Source organism: Phaseolus vulgaris, chromosome 3 (assembly GCF_000499845.2).
Source record: "Phaseolus vulgaris cultivar G19833 chromosome 3, P. vulgaris v2.0, whole genome shotgun sequence".
NCBI classification, from domain to species: Eukaryota; Viridiplantae; Streptophyta; class Magnoliopsida; order Fabales; family Fabaceae; genus Phaseolus; species Phaseolus vulgaris.
Genome location: NC_023757.2, coordinates 13,572,330 through 13,596,895, shown reverse-complemented (window position 1 = coordinate 13,596,895; position 24,566 = coordinate 13,572,330). Strand labels below are relative to the sequence as shown.

The 24,566-nt window shown below is 34.9% G+C and overlaps 2 protein-coding genes across 3 annotated transcripts; one reads left to right on the top strand and one right to left on the bottom strand.

Moving 5' to 3' along the window:
• Positions 1–249: 249 nt before the first annotated feature.
• On the bottom strand, positions 250–3,157 carry LOC137839146 (probable transcription repressor OFP9). The gene is made up of 2 exons (XM_068648271.1): positions 2,726–3,157; positions 250–306 (listed from the first exon to the last, which is right to left on the bottom strand). The coding sequence occupies exons 1-2, from the start codon at positions 3,155–3,157 to the stop codon at positions 250–252; spliced, it is 489 nt and encodes a 162-aa protein (XP_068504372.1).
• A 10,117-nt stretch (positions 3,158–13,274) lies between these two features.
• LOC137806737 (pyrophosphate--fructose 6-phosphate 1-phosphotransferase subunit beta-like) lies at positions 13,275–23,238 on the top strand. Of its 2 annotated transcripts, XM_068606996.1 has the most exons (17): positions 13,275–13,523; positions 13,637–13,874; positions 13,968–14,129; positions 14,242–14,363; positions 14,854–14,907; positions 15,005–15,111; positions 15,451–15,556; positions 15,760–15,823; positions 20,352–20,440; positions 20,541–20,672; positions 20,796–20,966; positions 21,063–21,178; positions 21,398–21,509; positions 21,650–21,734; positions 22,318–22,362; positions 22,669–22,737; positions 22,914–23,238. In XM_068606996.1, exons 2-17 carry the CDS (start codon positions 13,679–13,681, stop codon positions 22,988–22,990), a joined length of 1,707 nt encoding a protein of 568 aa, XP_068463097.1. In that variant the 5' UTR covers positions 13,275–13,523; positions 13,637–13,678; the 3' UTR covers positions 22,991–23,238. The 2 variants fall into 2 exon arrangements, with proteins under 2 accessions (XP_068463097.1, XP_068463096.1); XM_068606995.1 differs by lacking the exon at positions 13,275–13,523 and having other exon boundaries at positions 13,580–13,874.
• The last annotated feature ends 1,328 nt before the right edge of the window (positions 23,239–24,566 follow it).

The following is a 24,566-nucleotide window of genomic DNA, read 5'->3' as shown; positions in this document are numbered from 1 at the left end:
ATTTCTTGCCATTATAACAATTTTCAAACCAACTTTTTATTGTTTTGTTTTATATTTAACGAATATTGTACTTGATAATTCAACTGTTCTTTTTGGATCGATATCCGTCATTGAGGACAAATTATTACTTCTAATAACACGGTGCACTTGCCGTAAAAAGTCATCAAGTTTTTGTGCCCAATGAACTGCATCAACAAGTTTCCCGTTGGATTCAATGTACACGCTAGTAACAAGTCCAATTTGATCAACTCAAGCTGTATGACCAACACTATGCAAAAATTCTATCGCAGAAGTAGCAAAATCTGCCTGAAATGCATGAACGACATTGCAAATGAACATCTATATATAATAATAAAACACAATAAAAACAACAATATAACAAAAAGCAGTGTCATAATAACAGAATTAGAGTTCATAAGATGGAAATAAAGGAGACAGATACGTGCACGGTAATGTAATAATTTAAGTGGTATAAAACACCATTTTATTTCCAGGATGCATTTGTTCCTAACCAAAAGTCAAAACTTAGAAATTTCCCAACAAGTCATCTTATTAGATGTGACCAACACCTTTTTGCTTCCTAAAGGAGTTTGACTTTTAAAGAATAGATCCATTAACTCTGTTACTTCCTTTAGTGTGTCATCTTTACACCTTCTCACTCTGTCATGATCCAATCGATTTTATTACAATATGTTTCTTTCTTCTCAAAGTAATTAATCAATATCAGGCAATGACAATCAACTAAACCATTAAATTACTAGTATACAAAATTACAATTTTCAGTATATTCTAGTCTCACAAATCCAACTTTTCTCTCTCTTTTTTGGAAGTTTTTTATTTTTCAAAGAAAAAACTTCTGTCATCAGAGCTAAAAAAATCAATCACGAGTCATGTTTTAAAATATTTTCATAGGAAAAAAAATAGTAAAATCTTTTAACAGTACTCTGAAATGCCCAAATTAAAAAAAATAAGGTGAAAATTTTATGGAGAGGTAAATTTAGTTGAGTTCTTTTTTTACTGTAAGATGCACACGAAGATCCTTACCACGTTTCTAAACAATTAAAGCAACAAAGTTAATTAAAAAATCAATTTCAATAAGCTTAGCCTTTTGAAAACACTACCTCTTTATAAAATATACCCTAATCAATATAGTTAACTTACAGAACTCTTAAGAAGCTTAGTTGATGTAGGAATTCAAGCAAGACAAAGGAAGAAGACCAAAACGAGAATGTGAGAGAATTACAAGAACGAGATTGAGATTTAGGAAGAGGTTGAGATAGTTTTTAAAATTAAAAAAAAACATCATATTTAGGTGATATTTAAAAGATAGTTTAAATTTATTTATTGCAAAATTTATTTATAAAAATATTTATTTTGTTTATGGTGACATTTATGTAAAAATTGTTACTATAGTAATTAAAATTTATATGTATTTTTGTTTATTGTAACATTTATGAAAAAAAAATATTACTATAGTCATTAAAATTTATCTATTGTAATATTTTAAATAAATGTAACTATGTTAGTATAGATAATAAATGGTGTAGAGTTCCATGTGTTTGTCTTGCATTGATAGGGTTGGGTGTAGTGGTTTACTATCGTATCTACCTTGTGAAGATTATGAATGGCCACTCCCATTTGACACGTAAATGTTGGCTACACTTTTTAGTGACATCACCTCCTTAGATTGACGTTATAGGCATTTTCTGGATAATTTTCTGCTTGGTTTGATCAAGGGGCCAGCATGCAATGTCTCTTCTGCCAAACAAAAACGAATCACATTAACGCCATCACGTAAGTTATTATAAATGTTGTTTCTCTTTTATACCGACATGGCCACAAACTTGGGCTTATTTGCTTGTGTAAGTGTTAGTAAAAGTAACATTCAGATTGCCATGGACAAAGCAGCTAACCACTGAAGTTATTTAAGATGTACATGTTTACATGACACGTCCTTACCAAGCAATAAATAATTTCCGCATGGAAAAGCAAAACCAAATGCTGGTAAAGCTTGGGTGAATGATTCTTTCGGGTTACAAAAATAACTGCCGTGGTTCAGTTGTAATAATCAGACTACACATATCACTCATTGACACTGCCTCTTTCTCCATGTTGATGAATGATTTTCCTTTTTCGTTTATAAAAGTGGATTTGTTAAGATCTCAGACCCTACCTTTCAACTAGTTGTACTTTCAAGTTATTTGAAGTAGTTTTGTATTAAAGATCCGATATCAACTACAGATTAAGATATTTTATAGTTTATAATGAATACAAAAACCTCAAACGGATTTTATGAAGTTGAGTTAGAGGGTTAAAGTCCAACTTTTGATATGTTATTGGAGCCATTTACAGTCCATCCTAATAGAGTTTGTTAGTCTTATCCGACTATCTGTTATTAGAACACCCATAAATATATAGTCTTACGCATAAGTTGAAAAGTTTTGATAAGATCTCCCACATTTACTAGAAATAAAAATATTTCATAACTGAGTGAAAACCTCGCGAATTATAAGATTGAGTTTACTTCTTAATATTTTGTATGTAAATAGACGAACTTTCACTTGTTTTGTTTGTGAAATAGCAAGCTCCCACATAATGCATATGGAATCTGTACGTAATATAAAGAAAAACTAAACTATCCCCAGCTTGCTTGGTTCATGAATTAATTTGGCAGTCACATTCATTACCAATGACATTTGCATGGTAAGAACAAATTAGTACAAACCTCATGAAAAAGCTCAAGTATAAGACTGTGGTACTCAGTAGCGTTCATGGAGATATAATAGTTCAATAGACTACGAAGATCTTTGGCGTCTTGAAGGCGGTTGGCAGTTATCATCTCCATCATGGACTCTCTAAAATCTACTCTTGGATCATAAGAGCTCTTCTCCATTGCTACCATTACAACAAACTTGGTCCCTTCTCTGCTCTGCTGTCTTCTTCTCTCTGCATGACTAGCTTCCATCCTTTCTCTAATAATTTGGTCAAGTCTCTCTTGCACCATGGCATGTGCAAGGCTTGAAACAGAAGGGAACCTATCGGAGGCTGAGCTTTCTGCTTCTTCAGAAGAAGAAACACTGAACCTGCAGCTGCAACACAAGGCCTTGCATCCTCTTTGTTGGACCTGATTCTGCTTCTGCTGCTTTGAAGCTTTCATTGTAGGACACAGACTATGCTTTGAAGGGAAAAAATTGTGTAAAAATAATCACTTATGCACAATTGACAAGTGGGGCACAGCAGCGAGTAAATGATTATGTTTTGTTTTATGAACATTCAAAACTATAGACTAGGTGTTAGCTTGATGGGCAGATGGGGGACATGCCTTTAGTTAATTGAGCCAAAGATCATCATGTTTAACTAGACTTATCATGATCTCAACCCTTTTAGGATATTATTAGGTGTCCTAGCTTTTAAAATTTGACCAATAAGGAAGGGGCGTGACTCATTATAACCTCTTTAATAAGAGCTAGTTGATGACATGCCTTGTAGAACTCTACCACACTTTGCTTAGTAATTTAGCACACCCCTTGACCCAGTTTCTCTTTGAAATTGAGAAAAATTATGAAAGCAGTGGATGGCCAAATGCTAAAGTATACTAGTAGTTGAGATAAAGATGTCTAAATTCGTTGTATTATACTTCAATGATGCCTTCTTTCCCAATATTAGATGCTAGAGATGAATCAAACAAGTTCCTACTTCCTAGCTTTTGTTTCTGGTTTCTTGTTAATCGAAATTTCAGATGCATCAAAGTGCTTTTGTGTGTAATGGTTGGTAATCAATTATGGAGAAAATCCAAAAAAGATACACACAGCTAATTAAGAATCTCTTTAAGAGATTTGTGTTTGTAGGCTACACATGTACAAAGGCAGCAAAACTGTTACGTAAAGCAAAAGGCCACCAGGTGATTAGCATGTGATTATCATTGATGAGTAAGCCATTTTTGTGAAAAATATGATCCTCGTTTGTCTGCATCATGAAGGTAATTAAATGTCATTAATCAGTACAACCAAATTGTTTATGCATGCCTCGAAGCACATGTTGCTATAATCATTCTTACACACTAATCATAAAGCTAAAGCCTACGTCCCCCCCGATATGAAAGATACATAAAATACCCAAAACATGAAGCCAGACTGTCTCAAGTTTTTGCTTTCTTTAGAATAAGCAACAGGGTGAAAATAATGAATGAGCACGTATGACTCATTCAAGCAACATAAGTAATTTCCATTTCTTTATATTTTCCATTACAACAAGTCATAGCTACCCCATGCATCAATATTTTTCTTAGCATCACATTATAAAGCTAACTCACTCTAGTAAGGTAATGCAAGTTCAAGAAAACTACAACAAAGTTTAAGACAGTATAAAGAGAAATATTGAGAATTTTATTGTTGGTGATATGCACGATGAGAGATCCTAACAACTTGAGAAAATACCATTTTGCCCCTTATTCTAATTGAGATTCTCAACCATTACTTCATTTTGCCTTTAACAAGTGTAGTCATAGTCATCAAAATATTTAAGTTTGGTGCTATGTTTTTTGGGCTTGCTCCTTGTTATTGGACTTCTCATTTGTACTTCATCATGATCTTCTGCTACCTCGTCTTTGGCCATAACATCCCTTTTCTCTTCAACAAACACCTTGTCCTCAAGGTCCAATATTGTATAGTCCTTAAGCAATGTGTCAAGGTTCTTCCAAGTGGTGTCTTCAGGGTATAAACCTTGCCACTAAACTTATGCTTCTGTTGCATCAAAATCTACAAAAGTTCACCAATCAAGTACAACAAGGGGTTGCAACTTTGGTTGATTATTGAAAGTTGTTGATGGTAGTTCCAATTTTGGTGTCTCGTTTTGATTATGGAATAGTTTCAAATTTGAAACATGAAAAATTGGATGAATTTGAACTCCTAGAGGTAATTCCAATTCAAAGGCCACTTCCCCAATTTGTTTGACAATGCGAAAAGGACCATAAAATCGTTGGGCCAACTTTGAGAATGCGAAAAGGACTGGCATTTGATCATCCACTTTGAAGGGGTGAGGCAGTCTCTTCTTATCAGCATAATACTTCATGGTAGATTGTGCTTTGAGCAATTTGAAACGTAGCTTATCAAGTAACTCATGTCACTTTGTAAGATTTGCATTCACAACTTCATTGTGACTAGTTCTTATGACATATTGGGACAACGAAGGTGGTGGTTGACGGTAAAAAATCTAATAAGGGGTAACCCCAATGGAGGAATCCTTTGCTGAATTGCAGTGCCACTCTAGCCAGTGTAAATATTTTCCTCACAACTTCGTTTCAACATGGACGAAAGCTTTGCTCCAACATTTTGTTAACTACCTCTATTTGCCCATCACTTTGTAGATGATAAGTTGAGGACATTCTCAATTTTGTGTCACTCATTCGGAAGAATTATTTCTAGAAATTACTCATAAAGACAGGGTCCCTGTTAGAAATTATACTTTTAGGCATGCCATATAACTTGCACACCATGGAAGCAAATAATTCAACAACCTTAACAACTGAAAAGTTTGTTGGAAGCATGCTGAAATAAGTTGTCTTTGAAAATCTGTCAACAACAACTAAAATTACAGAATAATTTTAGTAAGAAGGGAGCCTTGTGACAAAGTAACGAGATATATCCTCTCAGACTGTAGTGGGAGGAGAAATTGGTTGCAATAACCCATAAAGTAATTTTGTAGGCGACTTGATTTGCGACATACAACACAACCTTTAACAAATTCAACCATGTCTTTTTTTATTCCTTTCCAAAAGAAATTATCAGTGAATCGCTCACAAGTTTTAGGTATTCCAGCATGAACAACAATTGGTATGGCATGAAAATCCTTCAAAAGGACTTGCTTAAAAGGGATTGACAAGGAATGTAAATCTTTTCATTATAAAAGATAATCCATTTTACAATTTTAAATCTTGGATGTTCCTTTGGGAAACAAAGCACTTGTTGGTACAACTGTCTGCATTATAAGTATCTTGTATCTTCGACACCAAATCATATTGTGGCACAGTCAACCCCATCATTTGCGGTGAACTCCCATCTATCCTGCTTAAGGCATCGACTATTATGAATCTCTGACATGGCTCAAAAGCTTCGCTTCCGCGTTTCAGACACATGTCGGATACATGTACGACACAATGTCAAACACACTTTCTTGGGTTGGACACAATCCAACTTTTGAACATGCTGAAGATGACAAGGTCCACCTCCTTGGACATGTTTGTCACACAAAAAACTAGCAAGAAAAGATAAGACAACGCCGTGAATTACAGTGACCACGTCGTTTCGCATAAGCTCATAATTCCCTACTCTCCCCATGAAGTATAGTAAGATAACGGTTGATGGCACTGGGCGACGGGGGAACGTGAACGATCTCTAGAATTTCTTTGGAGATGGACGACGTGGCCACAATGACGACGATGCGGTAGAGGGAAGTTTTATGGTAGTGGTAGCAGCGAGAGGTGATGCAGAGAGAGGTACAAAACAAAGAGGATGAGGGTTCCAACAAAAGTTACCTTTTATTTTGAATTTAATATTATTATTTAATTTATAGTTTTCAATTTAAATTAAAATGTGATTTATTATATAATTATATAATATTCTGCATTTTATTATAATTTAAATATTTTATTTTATTTAACTTTGTACCGTCCCGTCCCCAGACGTTGACCAAAGTCAAAGTCAACGATTAAGTCAAAGTCAACATATAGTGAGACCATTCGAGGAGGCCAAGGAAGGAAGTCGACAGACTGACCGCTTGAGGCGTCGCCAAGAGTAAGTGGCGCCAAGAGGAAGCGACGCCAGCATGAGGTGTCGCCAAGACGAGGCATCACCCAAAATGAGGCGCCGCCCAAAATGAAGCATCGCCAAAGTAAGGCGTCGCCAAGAGAGGGTGTCACCAGGTTAAGACGTAGCCCAAAACAGTAACAAAGAGAAGAGAAAGGTGGCTTTAAGGCCATAGTTCTAGTACCAGTAGGGAATAACCTGACTCGTGAAGTACTCATGCCACCGCTGGGAGGCCCCTGGGATAGATACGACCCATGAAAGGGCCACGCCCAGGGGCAAGCCACGTGCTTAGTGCGAGAGGAAGGTAGATACACTCCCAGGGGAAGTGACTAGAGGTTGGGGGGTCTGAGTTGGCACCTAGAAAGTCACCCCATGCGCCAGATGCACTTCGAGGAAAGAGGACTCGCACAATGGAATAACCCTAAGTTGGGATACGACGTTGTGAGGCTCTCTGCGTAGAATAACGATCAAGTCAGAAGAACACGTGACAATAAGCACTGGAATATCAATATTCTCCTGAAAGTTCGCTAAGGTACGCGTTAATTTATTTTACGTATCAAATGTTTCAAGGCATATTTTTATACACTTTCAATGCGCTTTAACGCGCTTTAAATGCGGGAGGTGTATAAAAAGGGGCCTTGGGACGTTTGAAAGGGATCCAAGTTTTGACCTAATTCTCACAGTTTACACAAAGTCACAAACCCTAGTTGTTTCACGGCGCACCCACTGTGCGCACAGACAATTAGGGCACACAGTATTCGTTATTCAGTATTTTCGACCATCTTCAGAGCATCCAGTCACGGTGTTCCGATACGGAGGTGTGTCCCCTTTGATGTTTCTCGCTAGCTGACTTGATCGTCGGAGTGCAAACGGCCGCGAGAGCGCCCCTTTGTTCACTTCTTTTCAGGTACCCACAGACGGAGCAGAACGAAGGTGCCCTAGCTCGCGAGGACGAGCCACGCATAAAGACGACCCTGGTCAACCGGCGGGAACAAACTTTATTTCTATATTACAAACATAAATTATTTCTTATAATTTAAATCTATTTTTAAATAGTAAATTATTTTTTATTAAAGATAATATCTTTTATAATAATCATATAAAAATGGGAAAAAAATATTAAATAACCTTAAATAAATATAGTATATTATAATATAAAATAAAAATAACCTTAAATAACATAATACACACACATATATATATATATATATGTTGTGTCTCATGTCCTGTGATTTTCAGTTTAACTGTATCAGTGTTCGTGTTGTATCTGTGTTTATGCTTCATAGATCAACTACTCTAATACTTGCTCCTGGTTTATACATAATTTCATAAGTATACCTAATCAATTTGGACAAGTAGTATTTTTGTTCAGCCATTTGCACCACTTGCGTCATCAATTCCCGAAGACTCTGTTGTATGAATGATGAATTTTCTGCCCAGAAGGTAAGACACCATTTTTTGACAGTTGTGTGATTTCATGCAACTCCCTAACACATGTAGAAGTTGAAAGAAACTTTGGGAATTTTTTTTTATTAAAATAAAAAATTGGGTGGTTATTCTGCATCAAAATTGCTCCCATCCCTTGTCCCGATTTGTTTCTATTATGAAATCCTCTTGGAAGTTAGGCAACATCAACACGGGAGTATTAGTCATAGCATCATTTAGCTGGTCAAATGATCGTTGCGCTTCTTCAGACCAAGTAAACGAGTCTTTCTTCGGTAGGTTAGTGAGAGGATAAACTATAAAAGCATAGTGTTGAACAAACTTCTAATAAAAACTCATCAACTCCAAAAATCCACGCAATTGTTTAATGGTGGTAGGTGTCGGCCAAGCAATCATTGCACGAATTTTCTTAGGATCTGGGTCAACACCATCCCTGGATATTATATGGCCCAAGTACTCTATTGATTCTTGGGAAAACACACACTTGTTCCTCTTGAGAAAAAATTGATTAGTCATAAGGTATTAAAAAACAATATCCAAATGAGACTATAACAAACTTACACAAATAGGGTTGAAACAATATATTTATAGTTGACTAAATGAAGCAGGTGCATTACACAACCCAAAGGACATCACCAAAAATTCATAGTGACCTTCATGAGTACGAAAAGCAATTTTTTGAGTGTCACCTGTGTTTAGTCTAATCTGGTGGTACCCTGATGTGAGTTGATTTTAGGATTGCACATTTTAGAGGTTTCACTTTGTTTAGGATTTTTGAATTAAGCAGAATATGGTGATAAGCTCAAAAAAGATTGCCACTGGACACGAACTTAACCAAGTGGTTAAAGTAGGTGTGAAGGTTCTCTTCTAGAGAGAAAAAGAGAAAACACAATTATATGGTGGTGATGAAGATGAGGTGCGAAATTTAAGAAGCAAAAGATAAAGAACAATATAGACCAAATGGAAAAGAAGATAACACAAACAATGAAGATAACCGTAAGGAATGGAAGAATAAAAGTAAAAAGATATGAAGAAGCTTATGGAAAAAGGAAAGTGGTCACGCCACTTGGAAGGTGGAAGACTCCAAGATGAGTGGTGAAGAGCCACCACTTAAAGTGCACTACACTTATAAGATAAGACCAAAGAATCTTTAGGAGACAAAGCTCACTAATCACTCAAGCAGAGTTTCTTTTCTATATTCAAATTCAAGTGTGATTTACAAGAGGCGAGGTACCCTATTTATAGATAAGAGTGTCTTAGAGAGGAAGAGAGGAAGGGTAAGAGTATAAATGACTACACGCTTCTAGAAACTAGGTCAAATGTGAGCACATGGGGAAGTCTTCTATAGTCTAGGTCAAAGGTGAGCCCATGGGTGTGTTTCTAGAATCTAGATTAAGGTGTATTTTTAGAAGCTAGGTTAATGTGTGTTTGGCACAAGCCCAATATACTAAGTACACCCTCTTCTAACTTATTCTTCTAATTGAACCCCAAAGTGAACCCAATTTATTTACTTAACTTGTCTTGTAAGAAGACTATAAGGTACAGTAGTTGGTATTATGGTTTATGTCCGTTTGTCCCTCTGTTGAGGTTCTTCTGAGGTTTGGTGGGGCATTATCTTGTATGTTGAGATGACTGACCTAGTTGTGAAGAGTCTGTGGTGTCCTTCGTCATGTGTTTGTCAAGTTAGGTTGCATCATACCTGGAGCGTAAATCCAGCTTTGAACATCATTGTTTCCCATGGAGTTCGTCGATCAATTCTTCAATTGATGGTGGCAAATCGATCTTTTATAGTAATCGCATTGAGAGACCTATAATCAACACAAAACCGCCATGATCCATCTTTCTTTGGTACTAGCAACATTGGAGATGATAAAACACTATTACTTAGTTGTATAATTCCCTCGGCCATCATTTCTTTGATTTGACGCTCAATCTCGTGTTTATGAAAATATGGATATTTTTAGGGTCTGACATTTACTATATTTGACCCTTCCAAGAGGGGAATATGATGATCAGTTGCATGAATATGAGGAAGGCCCTGCGGTTCCTCAAATAATTGGGGGTATTTACTATGTATTTCATCAATTTTTGGTCTCGACGAAGGTTTATGAAGCTCTTCTATGGAGGAAGCAATTGTAACTTGAAATATTCTGTTATGTCATTGGTAGCAATCATCCTTTTGATATGATGTATAGTGGCTTATTGAGGTGTTTTCGGTGTTGGCCCTTGAGTTAAACTAATTTCCCCTCTCTAATGAACTTCATTGTCAATTGTTCATAGTAAGTTAACACCGACCCCAACGTTGTCAACCATTGTACCCCTAATACGATCTCGACCCCACTTAATGTTGATGTATACAAATCAACAGAAAATGTGTGAGAGCCCAACTGTAATGGTACCTGCTTGCAAACAGATGAAGCAACTGAAGAAGGGAGGAGGTAGTCCCATAATACAATTTACTAGTGATTCAAACTGATTTTGGTGTTCTCGAACGGTTGAGATTTGGCAGAGTTTGAACATGGGTCCTTTTGGGTCTTCAAAATGTGACGGTGTGAAACGAACATCTAAAGCATGCAGAAAATTCTGTCAAGTTGAGATTAGGTTGTTGTCATGCATCCACTAAAACCAAGTAAGGGTTGCTCCTTCCATGGAAAAAGAATCCAATTGAAGCCTTTGGTCCTATGGAGTCAGGTGGTAGTAAAAAAACTGCTTGATTTTGAAAATATATGCTAATGGTTCACATCCATCAAAATTGAACATATCCAGTTTCAAAAAGGTTCAAGTAAAAGATTGAAGGGTGAAATCGTTAGTCGCGATCTCTCAGACTCCAATTTGAAGTGCCATTTGGGTTTCCAAATTGGTTGTGCGAGTATCCATTGCTTCCTGAAAGGTTTTCTAGCTTTCTAATAATTGCATAATGAAATCTATTCTTTCATCACTTTTTTACACAAACATGGTGTCTCCTTGAGTTCGTTTCTCAACGAAAGCATCAAAATGAAATGCCTATATTACAGGTTAAGCTTCCTCCAAAGATAATAAAAGGACTGAATAATTCTCTGTTGTTATTTTTATGAAAGGTTCTCATACATATAGCAAAAAAAGAGTAAACATTCCAAAAAGGACATGTCTCAAGAAAAAAAAAAAAACAAATCTATGAGATATCCTAACAACTTGAGAAAATATTATTCTGCCCTATAGATTCTCAACTATTACTTCATTTTGTCTTTAATATTGCAATTATAGTCATCAAAATATTTAGGCTCGGTGCTATGTCTTTTGAGTTTACTCCTTGTTATTGACTTGCTCATCTGTGCTTTATCTTGATCTTTGCTACCTCCTCTTGGACCATAACATGATATGTAAGAATACATTAGTACAATAATCCTAAATATAAAGATAAATAATGAAAATTTATATTGTTGATGATATTTTAGGAATAATACAACTATATGAGGGTAATACTTAGAATTAATGAATAATAATTTATAAGCAATCACAATATATTATCATCTTAATATAAATGGTATCGTCTTGAAAGTAGTAATAAAATGATCATAATTTATAAATACAACAATATTTTTTAAATATTTAGATAATTGATAAAATCATGTGAAAATTAAATATCTTAGTGAGATAAAATATATATAAAAAAAAGATGGCAAATTGGTGAAATAATTATAATTGAATTATGAAATATAAAATATTAATTAACTTATTTCAAGTTAATAAGATTGATGGTTTCAATATATTTGAAGAAATGGGGTGAAATATTGAAATATATTTTAAATATCTTGATGCGGTTTTAAAATTGAGATTGTTTCTTCGAAAAATGTTTTACAATGCATGAGATTGAAGATATATTTATTGAATGACTCAACGTTGAATGGTTAATAACATGCTAATAATTGTATTCTAGCTTTGTAAATAAATAAATAAAATATATCTAAAAGTAGAAATTGGTGATTCTTAAGTTACAAGAAAAACCCTTGAATAGTTATTAGAAATCATTGAAGGTGGTATAAGATATCAAATCAAGGAAATATGTCATCATGGAAGCATATATTAAACTTAGGAAATATGCCATGTTTATTCGAAGTTATAAACATGAGTGTGTTAAATTCATCTCGAAATTCAAATATCTAACTCTACCATCAATTTAACACAATTTGTTTTTGTTTTTGTTTTTTTACCATTTTCTTTTTTGTTTTAAAACTAAACGTTACAAATCAACCTCTAAAAGAATTTTATTAAAAAAATATTCTAAAATCTCAATAACTTATTTTGTTGTAGTTATTATCTTTAAACATTGAGTGGATATAAACTAAACAAATTCCCGTTACTATTTTTTAATTAAAGGTATTGACATATATGAAACTCTTAAAATTAATTAATATTGTTAATTAAAAAATAACCGAGTTATTTTCAGATTAAATTAATATTTTTATTAAAAATTAAAATTAAAATTACTGACATTTATTGAAAGAAGCAATTTCAATAAAGTCAACGAGAAAAAAAACGTATTTAACCAAAATATTTTAGTAAGTTCAGTTCTGAAAGATATAATTTTAAAAGAGTTTATAAATTATAAATTGTCATTACACAATTTTCAAGCTGTTAATCATTAAAAAATAGTTATTGATATAATGTTTAGAATAATTACTATAAAATTTAACAGATAATAATTTACAATTAAATTAATATATTCTCGTTATACCTTCTTTGTTTTCCTCGTTTTAAAACATAAGAAAAATAACTAGCCGAGAGAATACATTTCTATACTAATCTCAATTAATTTGAATAAAAATCCTTTTTCCCAAACCAACTAGTATAATCCATGTTAACACTATACCATACTAGTATAATTTACATTTGAAATATTTTTTTAACACAACTAACTAGTGTAATATAATATTAGGATTAAAGGCGATTTTTTTTTAATTCTGGAAAATAAAAGTAAATATTTTTTTATAATAATTAAAATCAAAAGCTATTCACATTATCAGATTTTGCTTTTCTTTTTTTAAAACTAGATACTGAAGTGTGAACGCACGTTTAATCGCCGTTACCGTAAAACCGCGGGTAACAAAACAGGCCAAAACTGACGACGAAATGCGAATTACCTATCGATGCTTCTAAAACAATTCATAACGCATTCAGAGCGCAAAAGCTTCACCAACAAAATGTCGTTACCTCACGATTCTAAAGTATCGTGTCTAATCGAATCCTGATATAATCTCTTTTTACCCAAAACAAAACGATTACGATAATTATAGTTTGGTAAGCCTAATCTTTATTCCTTTTTATTTATATTATTTATTTTGGGTTAAAGTTAGGTAAGCGCTTCATTTTGCATTTCACATTTCGCACTTTGCACTGATCACTTCACACAGTTACTCACTTCAACACCAACTCACTTTCTCCAACAAATTTCAATGGCACCGTCTTTCGCAATCAACGGCGGCTTTCCCGGCACCAGAGTCACTCCTCCTTCTGACACCGGCCGATTCGCCGCCGTCTACAGCGAGGTCCAAAACAGCCGCATCGACCACGCCCTCCCTCTCCCCTCCGTTCTCAAAAACCCTTTCGTCATCGTCGACGGTCACCAAAGCACCGCCGCCGGCAATCCTGGTCTCTCTTCCTCCCATTCGCTACTTCAATTTTCCGTCAACTGTTCCACTTCAATGTAATTTTGTGATCTTCTCTGTATCTCTTCTTTTGCAGATGAGATCGCGAAGCTGTTTCCGAACCTGTTTGGGCAACCGTCTGCAAGTTTGGTGCCGAGTGATTCCCATGCTCTGCATGCGAATCCAAAGCTGAAGATTGGCGTGGTTCTGTCCGGTGGTCAGGCTCCCGGCGGTCACAATGTGATTTCTGGAATCTTCGGTAAAGGATAATTTACATTTCAATTAAATTTAATCAGTGTGTTGAATGTGTATGTTGTTTAGGTTTATGCGGTTTATTAGGTTTCAATTTGAACGTTTGGTTTTCATTTTAGATTACCTGCAAGACAAAGCAGAAGGAAGCACATTATATGGTTTCAGGGGTGGTCCAGCTGGCATCATGAAGTCCAAATACGTTGAACTCACCTCAGACTATATTTATCCTTATAGAAATCAGGTTTATTTTCCTAGTTACCACTTTCTACAAGTGTAGTTTGACACAATTTGTCGTCGTCATTTTTTTTTTATTATTATTAATTTCATTGTTCGAATACAAATTTAGTAGTTGCTACTTGGAGCTTCGCATATTCCCTTTGTGCATTGACTCTTTAACTGGTGATATCGGTCTTTTGTTTTCTTCAAATAAGGTTTCTGGATAAACATCTGTCTTCCACTGTGATGATGTTGTTTGCATTTCTTGACTTCTGAATCTGATGCTGTAAACTTAATGCTTTTGACATGCCTTCTATGGGTGACTCGTGTGTAAATGTTTCCAATTGAGATGCCCTTCTGTGGTTGCTTCTTTTCCTAGAAATCATAATCAGGAGATTGTGATGGCTAGTGCGAATAAGTTCTATTGGCAGGGTGGTTTTGACATGTTGCTATTTTTCCCTAGAAATAACAATCAGGAGATTGTGTCGGCTAATAGGAATAAGTTCTGTTGGCAGGGTGGTTTTGACATGATTCGTAGTGGGAGGGATAAGATTGAAACTCCAGAGCAGGTTGGCTTACTTGTATCTGTCACTCTGCTGTTTAGATTGTTCATTTGAACTCTCGTACATCTTCAAGTTTGAATAATAATTTATTTTAAATGTACAGTTTAGACAAGCTGAAGAAACAGTGCAGAAGCTAGACTTGGACGGCCTTGTTGTTATTGGTGGAGATGACTCAAACACAAATGCATGCCTACTTGCTGAGTATTTCAGGTTTCTATGAATGGAATTTTACTTTTGTCATGATCTATATCCAGGAACTGGGATTCCCCAATATTTAAATTTTTATACGCATGTAGTGGTCTTTAGCATTGAGGTCCAATGCAATTTCTAGTGTTGGGGTCTTCAATACCCCTTTGAATTTTTTTTTTGGATCCTTACTTGTCCAGGAACAAAAACATTGTTGTTAGTTTGTGATTGGTCTTCAATGGTCTTTTAGCTGTCTGATTGTATAAAATTGTTTGGCATATACACATTAGAGAAAAAAAATTACCTTTCATAATATGACACTGTTTCTGTTTAACTATTGTTTGTCTGATTTGGATTATACAGGAGTAAAAATATTAAAACTCGTGTGATTGGGTGCCCTAAAACCATTGATGGTGATTTGAAATGCAAAGAAGTTCCCACAAGTTTTGGGTTTGATACAGCTTGCAAGGTGAATGAAACTATACAGTTAGTCTTCCCTGTGCATTTGTAATTATGTATTGGTCTAATCTTTTATAACATGTGAGAAAAGCAATTTACCCCATTCCCAATAATGCTCTAAATAATGATTTATAGTGCATATTCTTCAGCTTTCCCCTTTTAAATATACATTTCAAGCTTGCGTGGTCTGACCCAGTTTACTTTTTTATGCAGATTTATGCAGAAATGATTGGCAATGTTATGATAGATGCTCGATCAACTGGAAAATATTACCATTGTTAGTATTTGAAAAAAGTTGGAAATTTTTTAGAACTATAGTAATTATGGACTGGATGCTTTGCTGAGTCGTGGTTACCAATCTTTAATGCTTCACTTAGGACATTCAGATATTGATTGTTTTCGCTAGTAGTTTGCTTCCATTAGTTTTACATATTGGAATTCAGTTACCAAATGCCAGTATCACTTCTTTTTATTATGATGCAAAAATCTGAAGTCAGTTTCAATGTTTTTTTTATTCTAAATCTGAAGTCTGTGACGATAAAAGTATAATACTAGGCTTAAAGGTCATTAGTTGCTGCTTATTCCATATTCTTTTGACTCAAATACCATGTTTATATGATATCTTGTTCACCCATGTGAATTTTATGATTTGTTTGATAGACAAGAGAGAAATAGGTTAGATGGAAATAAATTGGAAGAGTGGAGGAATAGATGAAAAATAAAGTAGAAACCTAAGTTGTTTGGTTGAAGAGAAATGGAGAAGTGACAAAAAGAGAGATAATACAATTTGTCTCCATTTTTTTAAAATTATTTATTCACTTTTCTTTTCCCACTTCCCTTTATCATTTCCATCCTCCCCCATTGTGGCCCCTCCTCTCAACCAAACAATACCATAAACTCCCTTGCATTGTGTCAACAAATCTCTTGCTATGTGATTTTGCTACTTTTGATTCTCTTGAATTATATTTGTGTGCATGGTTTACTCTTGTTGAAAGGTTCATTTAATTTTGTAAAAGATATGGTTTGATCTTAGTGATTAGGGAAATATGTACAGCAGATAATGAGAGGGACATTATCCATTATTAGGTTTCCCTATATTATACATTGAATGATTATACATAAAGGATTTACATGTGTGATCATTCACACAATTCACAACAATAGAGAAACTCTTTATGGTGTCACTGCGATCCTCCTTTCACCATCAATGAGCCCGCTTTCTCCTACGAGCTAACACAACCAAAGTTTGCATCAACCACCATCGTGCAAGAATTGTTGTCTAACTCCACTGCATGTCCTGTGCCTCTCCTTGACGAGGTTGTCTCACGCACCCCCCTTACATTAGCGTCTTTTGGGACCTCCCTGCAATGCTTCTTGTTGGAGATCCCACATCGACTAGAGATTAGAGCCTTTCATTGTATATAAGTGGGTGCAAACCTCAACCCTATGAGCCGGTTTTATGGGGTTGAGTTAGGCTTAAAGTTCACTTCTTAATATGGTATCAAAGCCATTTCAAGCCTATCCTAGCGAGTATTTGTTGGGCCTATCGTGTCACCCGCTATCGGACCACCCATAATATATAGTCTCACGCACGAGTTGGCAGTCTCGGCGTGAGGGGGGTGTGTTGGAGATCCCACATCGACTAGAGATTAGAGCCTTTCATTGTATATAAGTGGGTGCAAACCTCAATCCTATGAGCCGGTTTTATGGGGTTGAGTTAGGCTTAAAGTCCACTTCTTAATACTTCTCCTTTTTCGGAAAACAACTTTTGGGCTTCATTTGGCACTGACACTATTTGACTTCATGGCTTCCACTCAATCTCATGACTTCCACCAACGTACCACTGATCCCATGCGAAAAACTCACTGGGACAACAAACTACATCAGTTGGGCCTTTAGTGTCCAACTATGATTTCAAGGCCAAGGCAAGACTTGTCATTTGACCATTATGACCTCCGTTGTTCTTATTGTTAAGCAACCTCAAGCAAATTTACACCACTTTATGTAGTTTCCTTTGATTCTCTCTTGCCCCCAATAGTGTTAGGCCTTTATGACTTTCTATGATGGATGATGAAGGCCAAGGAAGTTTATTCAAACAATGTTCATTGTTTCTACGGTGTACTCACCTACTCGACGAATATCAAGTTGGAGAACATGGACATGCAAGCATATCTTGGAAAGCTTAATCACCTATTGCAAAATATTCTATTCTTGTTCCCTTTACTACAGACGTAGAGACATTCTACAATCAACGAAGTCAATTTTTCATGCTACTAGCTCTTGTTGGACTATCGTCGAATATTGAAGTTGTTTGTAATCAAATTCTCTTGAGTTCTATTGTTCCTACCTGCGATGTGGTTCAACACTTATTGCATCTGTCTATTCCTTATACTTTTGAAAACACTCCAAACTGCGTCATTTGTTTTAGTTGTTGTATGGTTCAATAATCCTATAACTTTTGTTTCTCAGTCCTCCTCTCTTGAACCTTGGATACTTGACTGCAGTGCCTTAGATCATATGATTAGTAAACAATCCCGTTTTTCTTCCTTGACCTTTTCATATTCGTTGTCTTCTATTACTCTTGCAGCTGACTCTCAAGTTAAAGTTTGAGGCATTAAACAAACCAATATTCTTCCTTAACTTTCTTTAAACTTTCTCTAACTTATCCTTGGATGTCCATATAATCTAATATCTATTAGCAAACGTACTTGCATTCTTGATTATTCTATTGTATTTGTTAATAATTTTGTTCTTGTACTAGATTGACATAGTGAACGGAATGGAGCAGGACATGAGTCTAGAGGATCATATCATATTATCCCTTTGATGGCCTCTATCTCTTTTGCCTCTCTAGTTCTTGTACATCAATGTCTTTGGCACCTGAGGGTCGAAAAATTGTGTTTGTTCCTAATTTTTCTGCCATTAAGTCCTTTCAATGTGAATTGCATCAACTAGGTAAACATACTCATACCAGTCATGGTCTTTGTGTTAATAAGTGTGTTTGTTGTGTCACCATTTGCTTTAGTCCACTATAATATTTGGGGTCCTAATTGTGTCTATTCCATATTACAACATTTTTAATTTGTCATCTTTATGAATGATTTCTTTTATTGTACTTGGGTTTTTTTTTTAGTGAATAATAGTTTTGATGTTTTCTCTATTTTTCGAAGTTTTTTTTGTTGAAATTGGAACCTCGTTTGGTTGCAAAATTAAAATTTTACGAACTGATAAGTTAAGAGAACTGATGAACCTACCTTTGTCTGACTTTTTCTTGCCATGTCATCAACCGTAGGCCTCATCACCATTTGGACATAAAAAAAATGTCTTTCTGCATTGTGACTTTCTAGAAGAATTGTACATAGATCAACCATTCAATTTATAGTCTCTAGTGACTTACATCTTGATTGTATGCTTTGCCATTCTACAGTTTGAAGCAATCTCTCCAAGATTGGTTCAACTATTTAAGCTTGGTTTTGCTTGAGTTTGGTATGGCTCATTGTGAAGTTGATCACTTGATTTTTTCACTTCATTCTCCATTTGGCATTTGCATTTATCTTCTATATATTGATGACATTGTCATCACTAGCGAGGAAACATTTTCAATGGCATTCTCTTACTCAAGTCTCACCATCATAGTCAGTTTCAGGACAAGGACTTGGGTCCAGTTTGGTACTTGTCATCAAAGTTGCACAATCATGATTTGGCATTATCATTTGGCAGTAGAAGTATGTTGTAGACATTTGGACTTTTTTTTGTTTTTTTTTATCGGCAATAGTAGACATTTGGACTTAGACTAGTATGATTGATTGTCGCCCTAGGAATAGTCCTGTGGATCCTAATTTGAAGCTTCTTTCGGGTTAGGGGGAGCCATGGAAAGACCTTGGAAGAAATTGTTGTCTAGTAGGCAAACTTAATTACTTATCTCTCACTATATCAGACATCATATATGCATTTAGTGTAGTTAACCAATTCCTAAAGGCCCCATGTGATAGGCATTAGAATGTTGTGATACATCCTTTGATACATCAACAAATGTACCAGGTTGAGGTTTAATATATGCTTAAAAAGGTAATTTCAAAATTGTTTGTTATTTTGGTTGATTGGATGAGAACACCATTAGATAAGAGGTCCACTTCTAGATATTTTCTTCTCATGTGGGGAACTTGATTTCTTGGAGGAGCAAGAAGCAAAAACAAGTTCTAGATCAGTGCATGGCTTAAGCAACTTCTCCATCAATTAAAATTTGGAGATACGCATGATACTCTGCTAATATATGAGAATAAAGCCACCATTCACATTGCATCAAACCCAATCTTCCATGAGCGGACTGCACACGTAGAAATTGATTGTTATTCTATGAGAGGAGGTGCTCACAAGAAATCATCATTGACTTTGTCAACTACAGGGACCAACTTGCGAACATGCTCGCAAAATCCCTGAAGAACTCTCATATTGATCACATTTTTAACAAGCTTGACTCATGAAATATATGTTGCAACTTAAGGGAAATGTAAAAGATATGATTATAAGGGAAATATGTACACCTGATAATGAGGGATATTCTCCATTATTATCCATGATTAGGTTTCCCTATATTATACTTTGAATGATTATAAATGAAGTATTTACTTGTGTGATTAAACACACAATTCACGACAGAGAAACTCTCTAAATTTCATGGCATTTTATTAAGTCATAGTGCTCTCACACAGTCTCTCTCTCATGCATGCACTGTGTGTACCTGTTCATTTTTGCTGTACTACTGAGTTTCAAGCATTGGGTAAGAGATGGCCACATGTATGTAGTTGTTCGGCTGATGGGACGTGCAGCTTCACACATTACACTGGAATGTGCTTTGCAAACTCATCCAAACATTACTATTATTGGAGAAGAGGTCTCTCATAAATCTTATCATTTTATCTAGTGTTTGATCAGTGACTTGTCAGGGCTCTCTATCAAAAATTTGATTTGACACCTGAAATATCTTATTTCAGGTTGCTACCAAGAAGATGACGCTGAAAGATGTCACTGACTACATTGTGGATATCATTTCTAAAAGAGCAGAGGATAATTATAACTATGGGGTCATTCTTATCCCTGAAGGTCTAATTGATTTCATTCCAGAGGTAGATATTGCTAATCATAAACATTCGTTTCTCCCCATGTGATGATGCTTTGGACCTGTTCATCTACAATCAATATGGAAGCACATCTTAATGATGCCACTTTTATATTCTTTTTGTTTGCAGGTCCAACACCTTATTGCAGAACTCAATGAAATTCTGGCCCATGATACCGTGGATGAGGGAGGGCTGTGGAAGAAGAAACTCACTGATCAGTCATTAAATCTTTTTGAACTTTTACCTAAAGCAATTCAAGAACAATTAATGCTTGAAAGAGATCCTCATGGAAATGTTCAGGTGTTTAATTGTGTTATAGTGCTATGTTTGCTGTGTTTATCTTGTCCTGTAATGCAATTTGACTGAACATCAATGTTGGTATTTATTTCCATTTAGGTTGCCAAGATTGAAACAGAGAAAATGCTTATTCAAATGGTTGAAACTGAATTGGAGAAGAGAAAGCAACAAGGCACATATAAAGGGGGATTTAGGGGGCAGTCTCACTTTTTCGGGTACTCCATCTAATTTAGATGATTTCTTGGAGTTGCAAGGTTTGATGATATGAATTGCTATGAGACAGAAAAATAAGAGGTTCTATGTATGTTCATGCTTTATAATTTATCTTTATCCTGGGTTAAGAAAACTTTCTTTTGACCACCATACAATAGCTATCACTATCTTTGACTTCTTTTGTTAGAGTTTGTAGTTACCTGTACTCTTAAAATATGCAGCTATGAAGGGAGATGCGGCTTGCCAACTAATTTTGATTCTTCTTACTGCTATGCATTGGGTTATGGTGCTGCAGCCCTCCTGCAAAGTGGGAAGACTGGATTAATATCATCAGTTTGTGCCAATACTCTTTTCATTTATCTTCTAATTATCAAATTAAATATTTCTTCTAGATTGGTTTTAATGATTTATTTTGGTTTGTTTGGTAATATTTGGGCGATAGACTCAATATTTGGATTTGCATATTTGAACAGGTTGCAAATTTGTGTGCTCCTGTAGAAGAGTGGACTGTTGGTGGAACTGCACTCACTTCACTGATGGACGTGGAGAGGAGACATGGTATGCATTGTGATCTATTGGAGTTTTTGCTTTGCCCCAATACCTATTTTTTTGGATTTTATTTGTTACGAGACGAGACATTGTCTCCATGTTACAAAACTTAGGATCCATTTGGTAGGAAGGAAGAAATAAGTGAGAAATACTGAAATAGGATGATGGAAAATACAGTGTAAAAATGAAGGTGTTTAGTTTAAGGAAAATAGGAAAAGATAAACGTGAGAAATAGAATGGAAATAACTGATGAGTCCCACAACTTACAATTTTTCTCGCTTCTCATTTCCATTCAATCAAACACATTATGTTGGGTTTCCCACCTATCTTTCACCTTTCCACTCTATTTACAGTTTACCAACAAAAGGTTGGGTCCATGTTTATGCCCAAATGTTTTATCGTTGGTATTCACTACTAATTTATTTTAAATTAGAAAATATTTTAGACGTATTTTATGGACTATCAATCAGAGGAATTTTTTCTTTTGATACAGATGGCAATGTTAAAATTCAAGAGAATTTGTATAAATTTAATTTATTTGAATGCTTTCTCTGATGTTCTCTTTTAATAAATTGTGTGGTTTTCCTTTTAGGTAAATTCAAGCCTGTGATCAAGAAGGCAATGGTGGAGCTTGAAGGTATGTATATATGTTCATCCTTTTTTGCTCCTCAAACTTATTGGGAACTATATTTTTCACTCGCATGGAAGGATGGCAATGAATTGAAGGAGGGAAAATTTTCTTTTTTATGGGTCAATAATTTTTACCTTGTCATATGACATGGTTGATTGCTCAACCTTCAAGTTCGTGTATGCAGATTTTCAGTTCTTTATAAATAATGATTTTTCTATATCAGATATTATTATAATTGTTTCTGTAATAAAATCTGCTCCAATTTTATTGGATACTGATCGATTTCATACATTTTTCATATTGAATCTTCAGGGGCACCCTTCCAAAAGTTTGCCTCCTTGCGGGATGAGTGGGCCCTAAAAAATCGCTACATCAGTCCAGGTATGCATTGACAGTTTATGCATTCACTGTTTGTTTTCTGCACCTGCCATGCTCCTTTCTTTAGTTTAAAAATTGTGTTGTCGATTTTGTTAGCTAGAAACTAGAAAATAACGTGGTAAGTTTAAATTTCTTTTAATGTTAAAGTGGAGAAACGCTCATGATAATCCTTACTGTAGGTCCGATTCAATTCACTGGGCCAGGATCTGATGCTATTAGTCAAACTTTACTCTTGGAGCTCGATGCACAAGCTTAGACATATTACGAGTTCTTTTTTGATGGTGGCAATTGATGTTTTTCGGGAAGTACTGCAAATACAATAGACCGGAGATTAGTGAAGCAGTTGTGTTTTTCACTTTGGAACTTTGCTATAGAATAGGTTATGCTTTATTAGTCTATGTGTATTTATTGTAAACTCGTGTTGCATCAGCATCATCGACTTACCTGTATGTTTTGGGAATATTTCGCCGCATGATATTCTAGTTCAATGTTCATTTTGTCTCACCATTTAGGTACCACCGTATTAGTGATGTAAATTTAGTGCGAATTATAAGGTGGATTGTGTTTGCACAGGAAACTAAATGGTCTGTTTCGGCGCTGAGTATTAAAATTCTCGCAATTTACAACTAAAAAAAATCCTTATAGCTAACTACTTGAAGGAATTAGTTTATTTAGACTTAATGCAAGTAGATTTTTCAATAGTTTTTGAGAAATGTAATAGCTGTTCTTCAGAAATATAATTTTCAAAATTATTCCTAGAACTCTAGATTTGATGGTTTATATACTTTGGCATGAATTCAATGTAGCTAGTAAAAAAAATTTCTAAACAAATAAGAATGTAAATTTCATATAGTACAAGCGGAAATGGACAGAAATTCATTGTTTTACTTCTGCTTGTTTGAAAATCAACTGTTCTGTATCCATAATTATTTGAATATTTGTAAGAAGCGTAACAATCGGAGTTAATTTATTTTTTCTTTTGGGTGTGGCAACTGACTAGTTCGGTTTTCTTTTCTGCTTGGGATGAAAAGAGATTTCCTTGTATTCAAGTCAAATAAATCTTTTTGATGCAATATCAATAGAGGTTACTTCTCCAAAATGTGGTGTCATTCTTGGATCATATATCATGAATGGAAAAAAATGAAATTTTATACATTCTGTATAAAAAATAGTAAGATGAATGGAAAGCAACCCCATCAAGAATACATTCTGTGTAATTTGGGTGAGGAACTTCTGTGCCAGGTCAGCTTTCTTGAATAATATTGGATTAAACTCTGAATAGAAACCTCTGGTGCTCTCTACTAAACTCTAAGCTAAAGTAATGAGTGAGAGTGAATAGGGAAGGGAGTGGCCTGGTCTACTAAGTAGACCTTTGTTAAGATAAGATAACGCAGTCTTTATGATAAACAGATATGACACGTGATTGTCTTCACTGAATACAATTTGTAGCCATTAGTGTCGGCAGATAATTTAGACGACAGATTTAGGCTTTGATTGGATTAGAGGTTGTGGGAGAGTGAAAAGTTGAGGGTAAGGGAAGTGGAAGTGTGAAAAAAGTTGAGGTTGTTTGGATTGAGGTATGTTAGAGTAGATGTGTGAGAAAAGTTTATTGAAATTTGTGAGTGATGTGATGGTTGTAAGAATATTATAAATTATTTTGAATATTAAAATTTGTAAGAGTACAAATTTACCCTTGTATATAAAAAAAGAATAAATAATGAATAATCATTTTTCATATTTTAGTTAATTAAAATAATTTTAAGTTTCATTTATAAATAAAAAATGTAAAATTGAAAGAAATCATGAATTATAATTTTAAATCTAAGTATAAT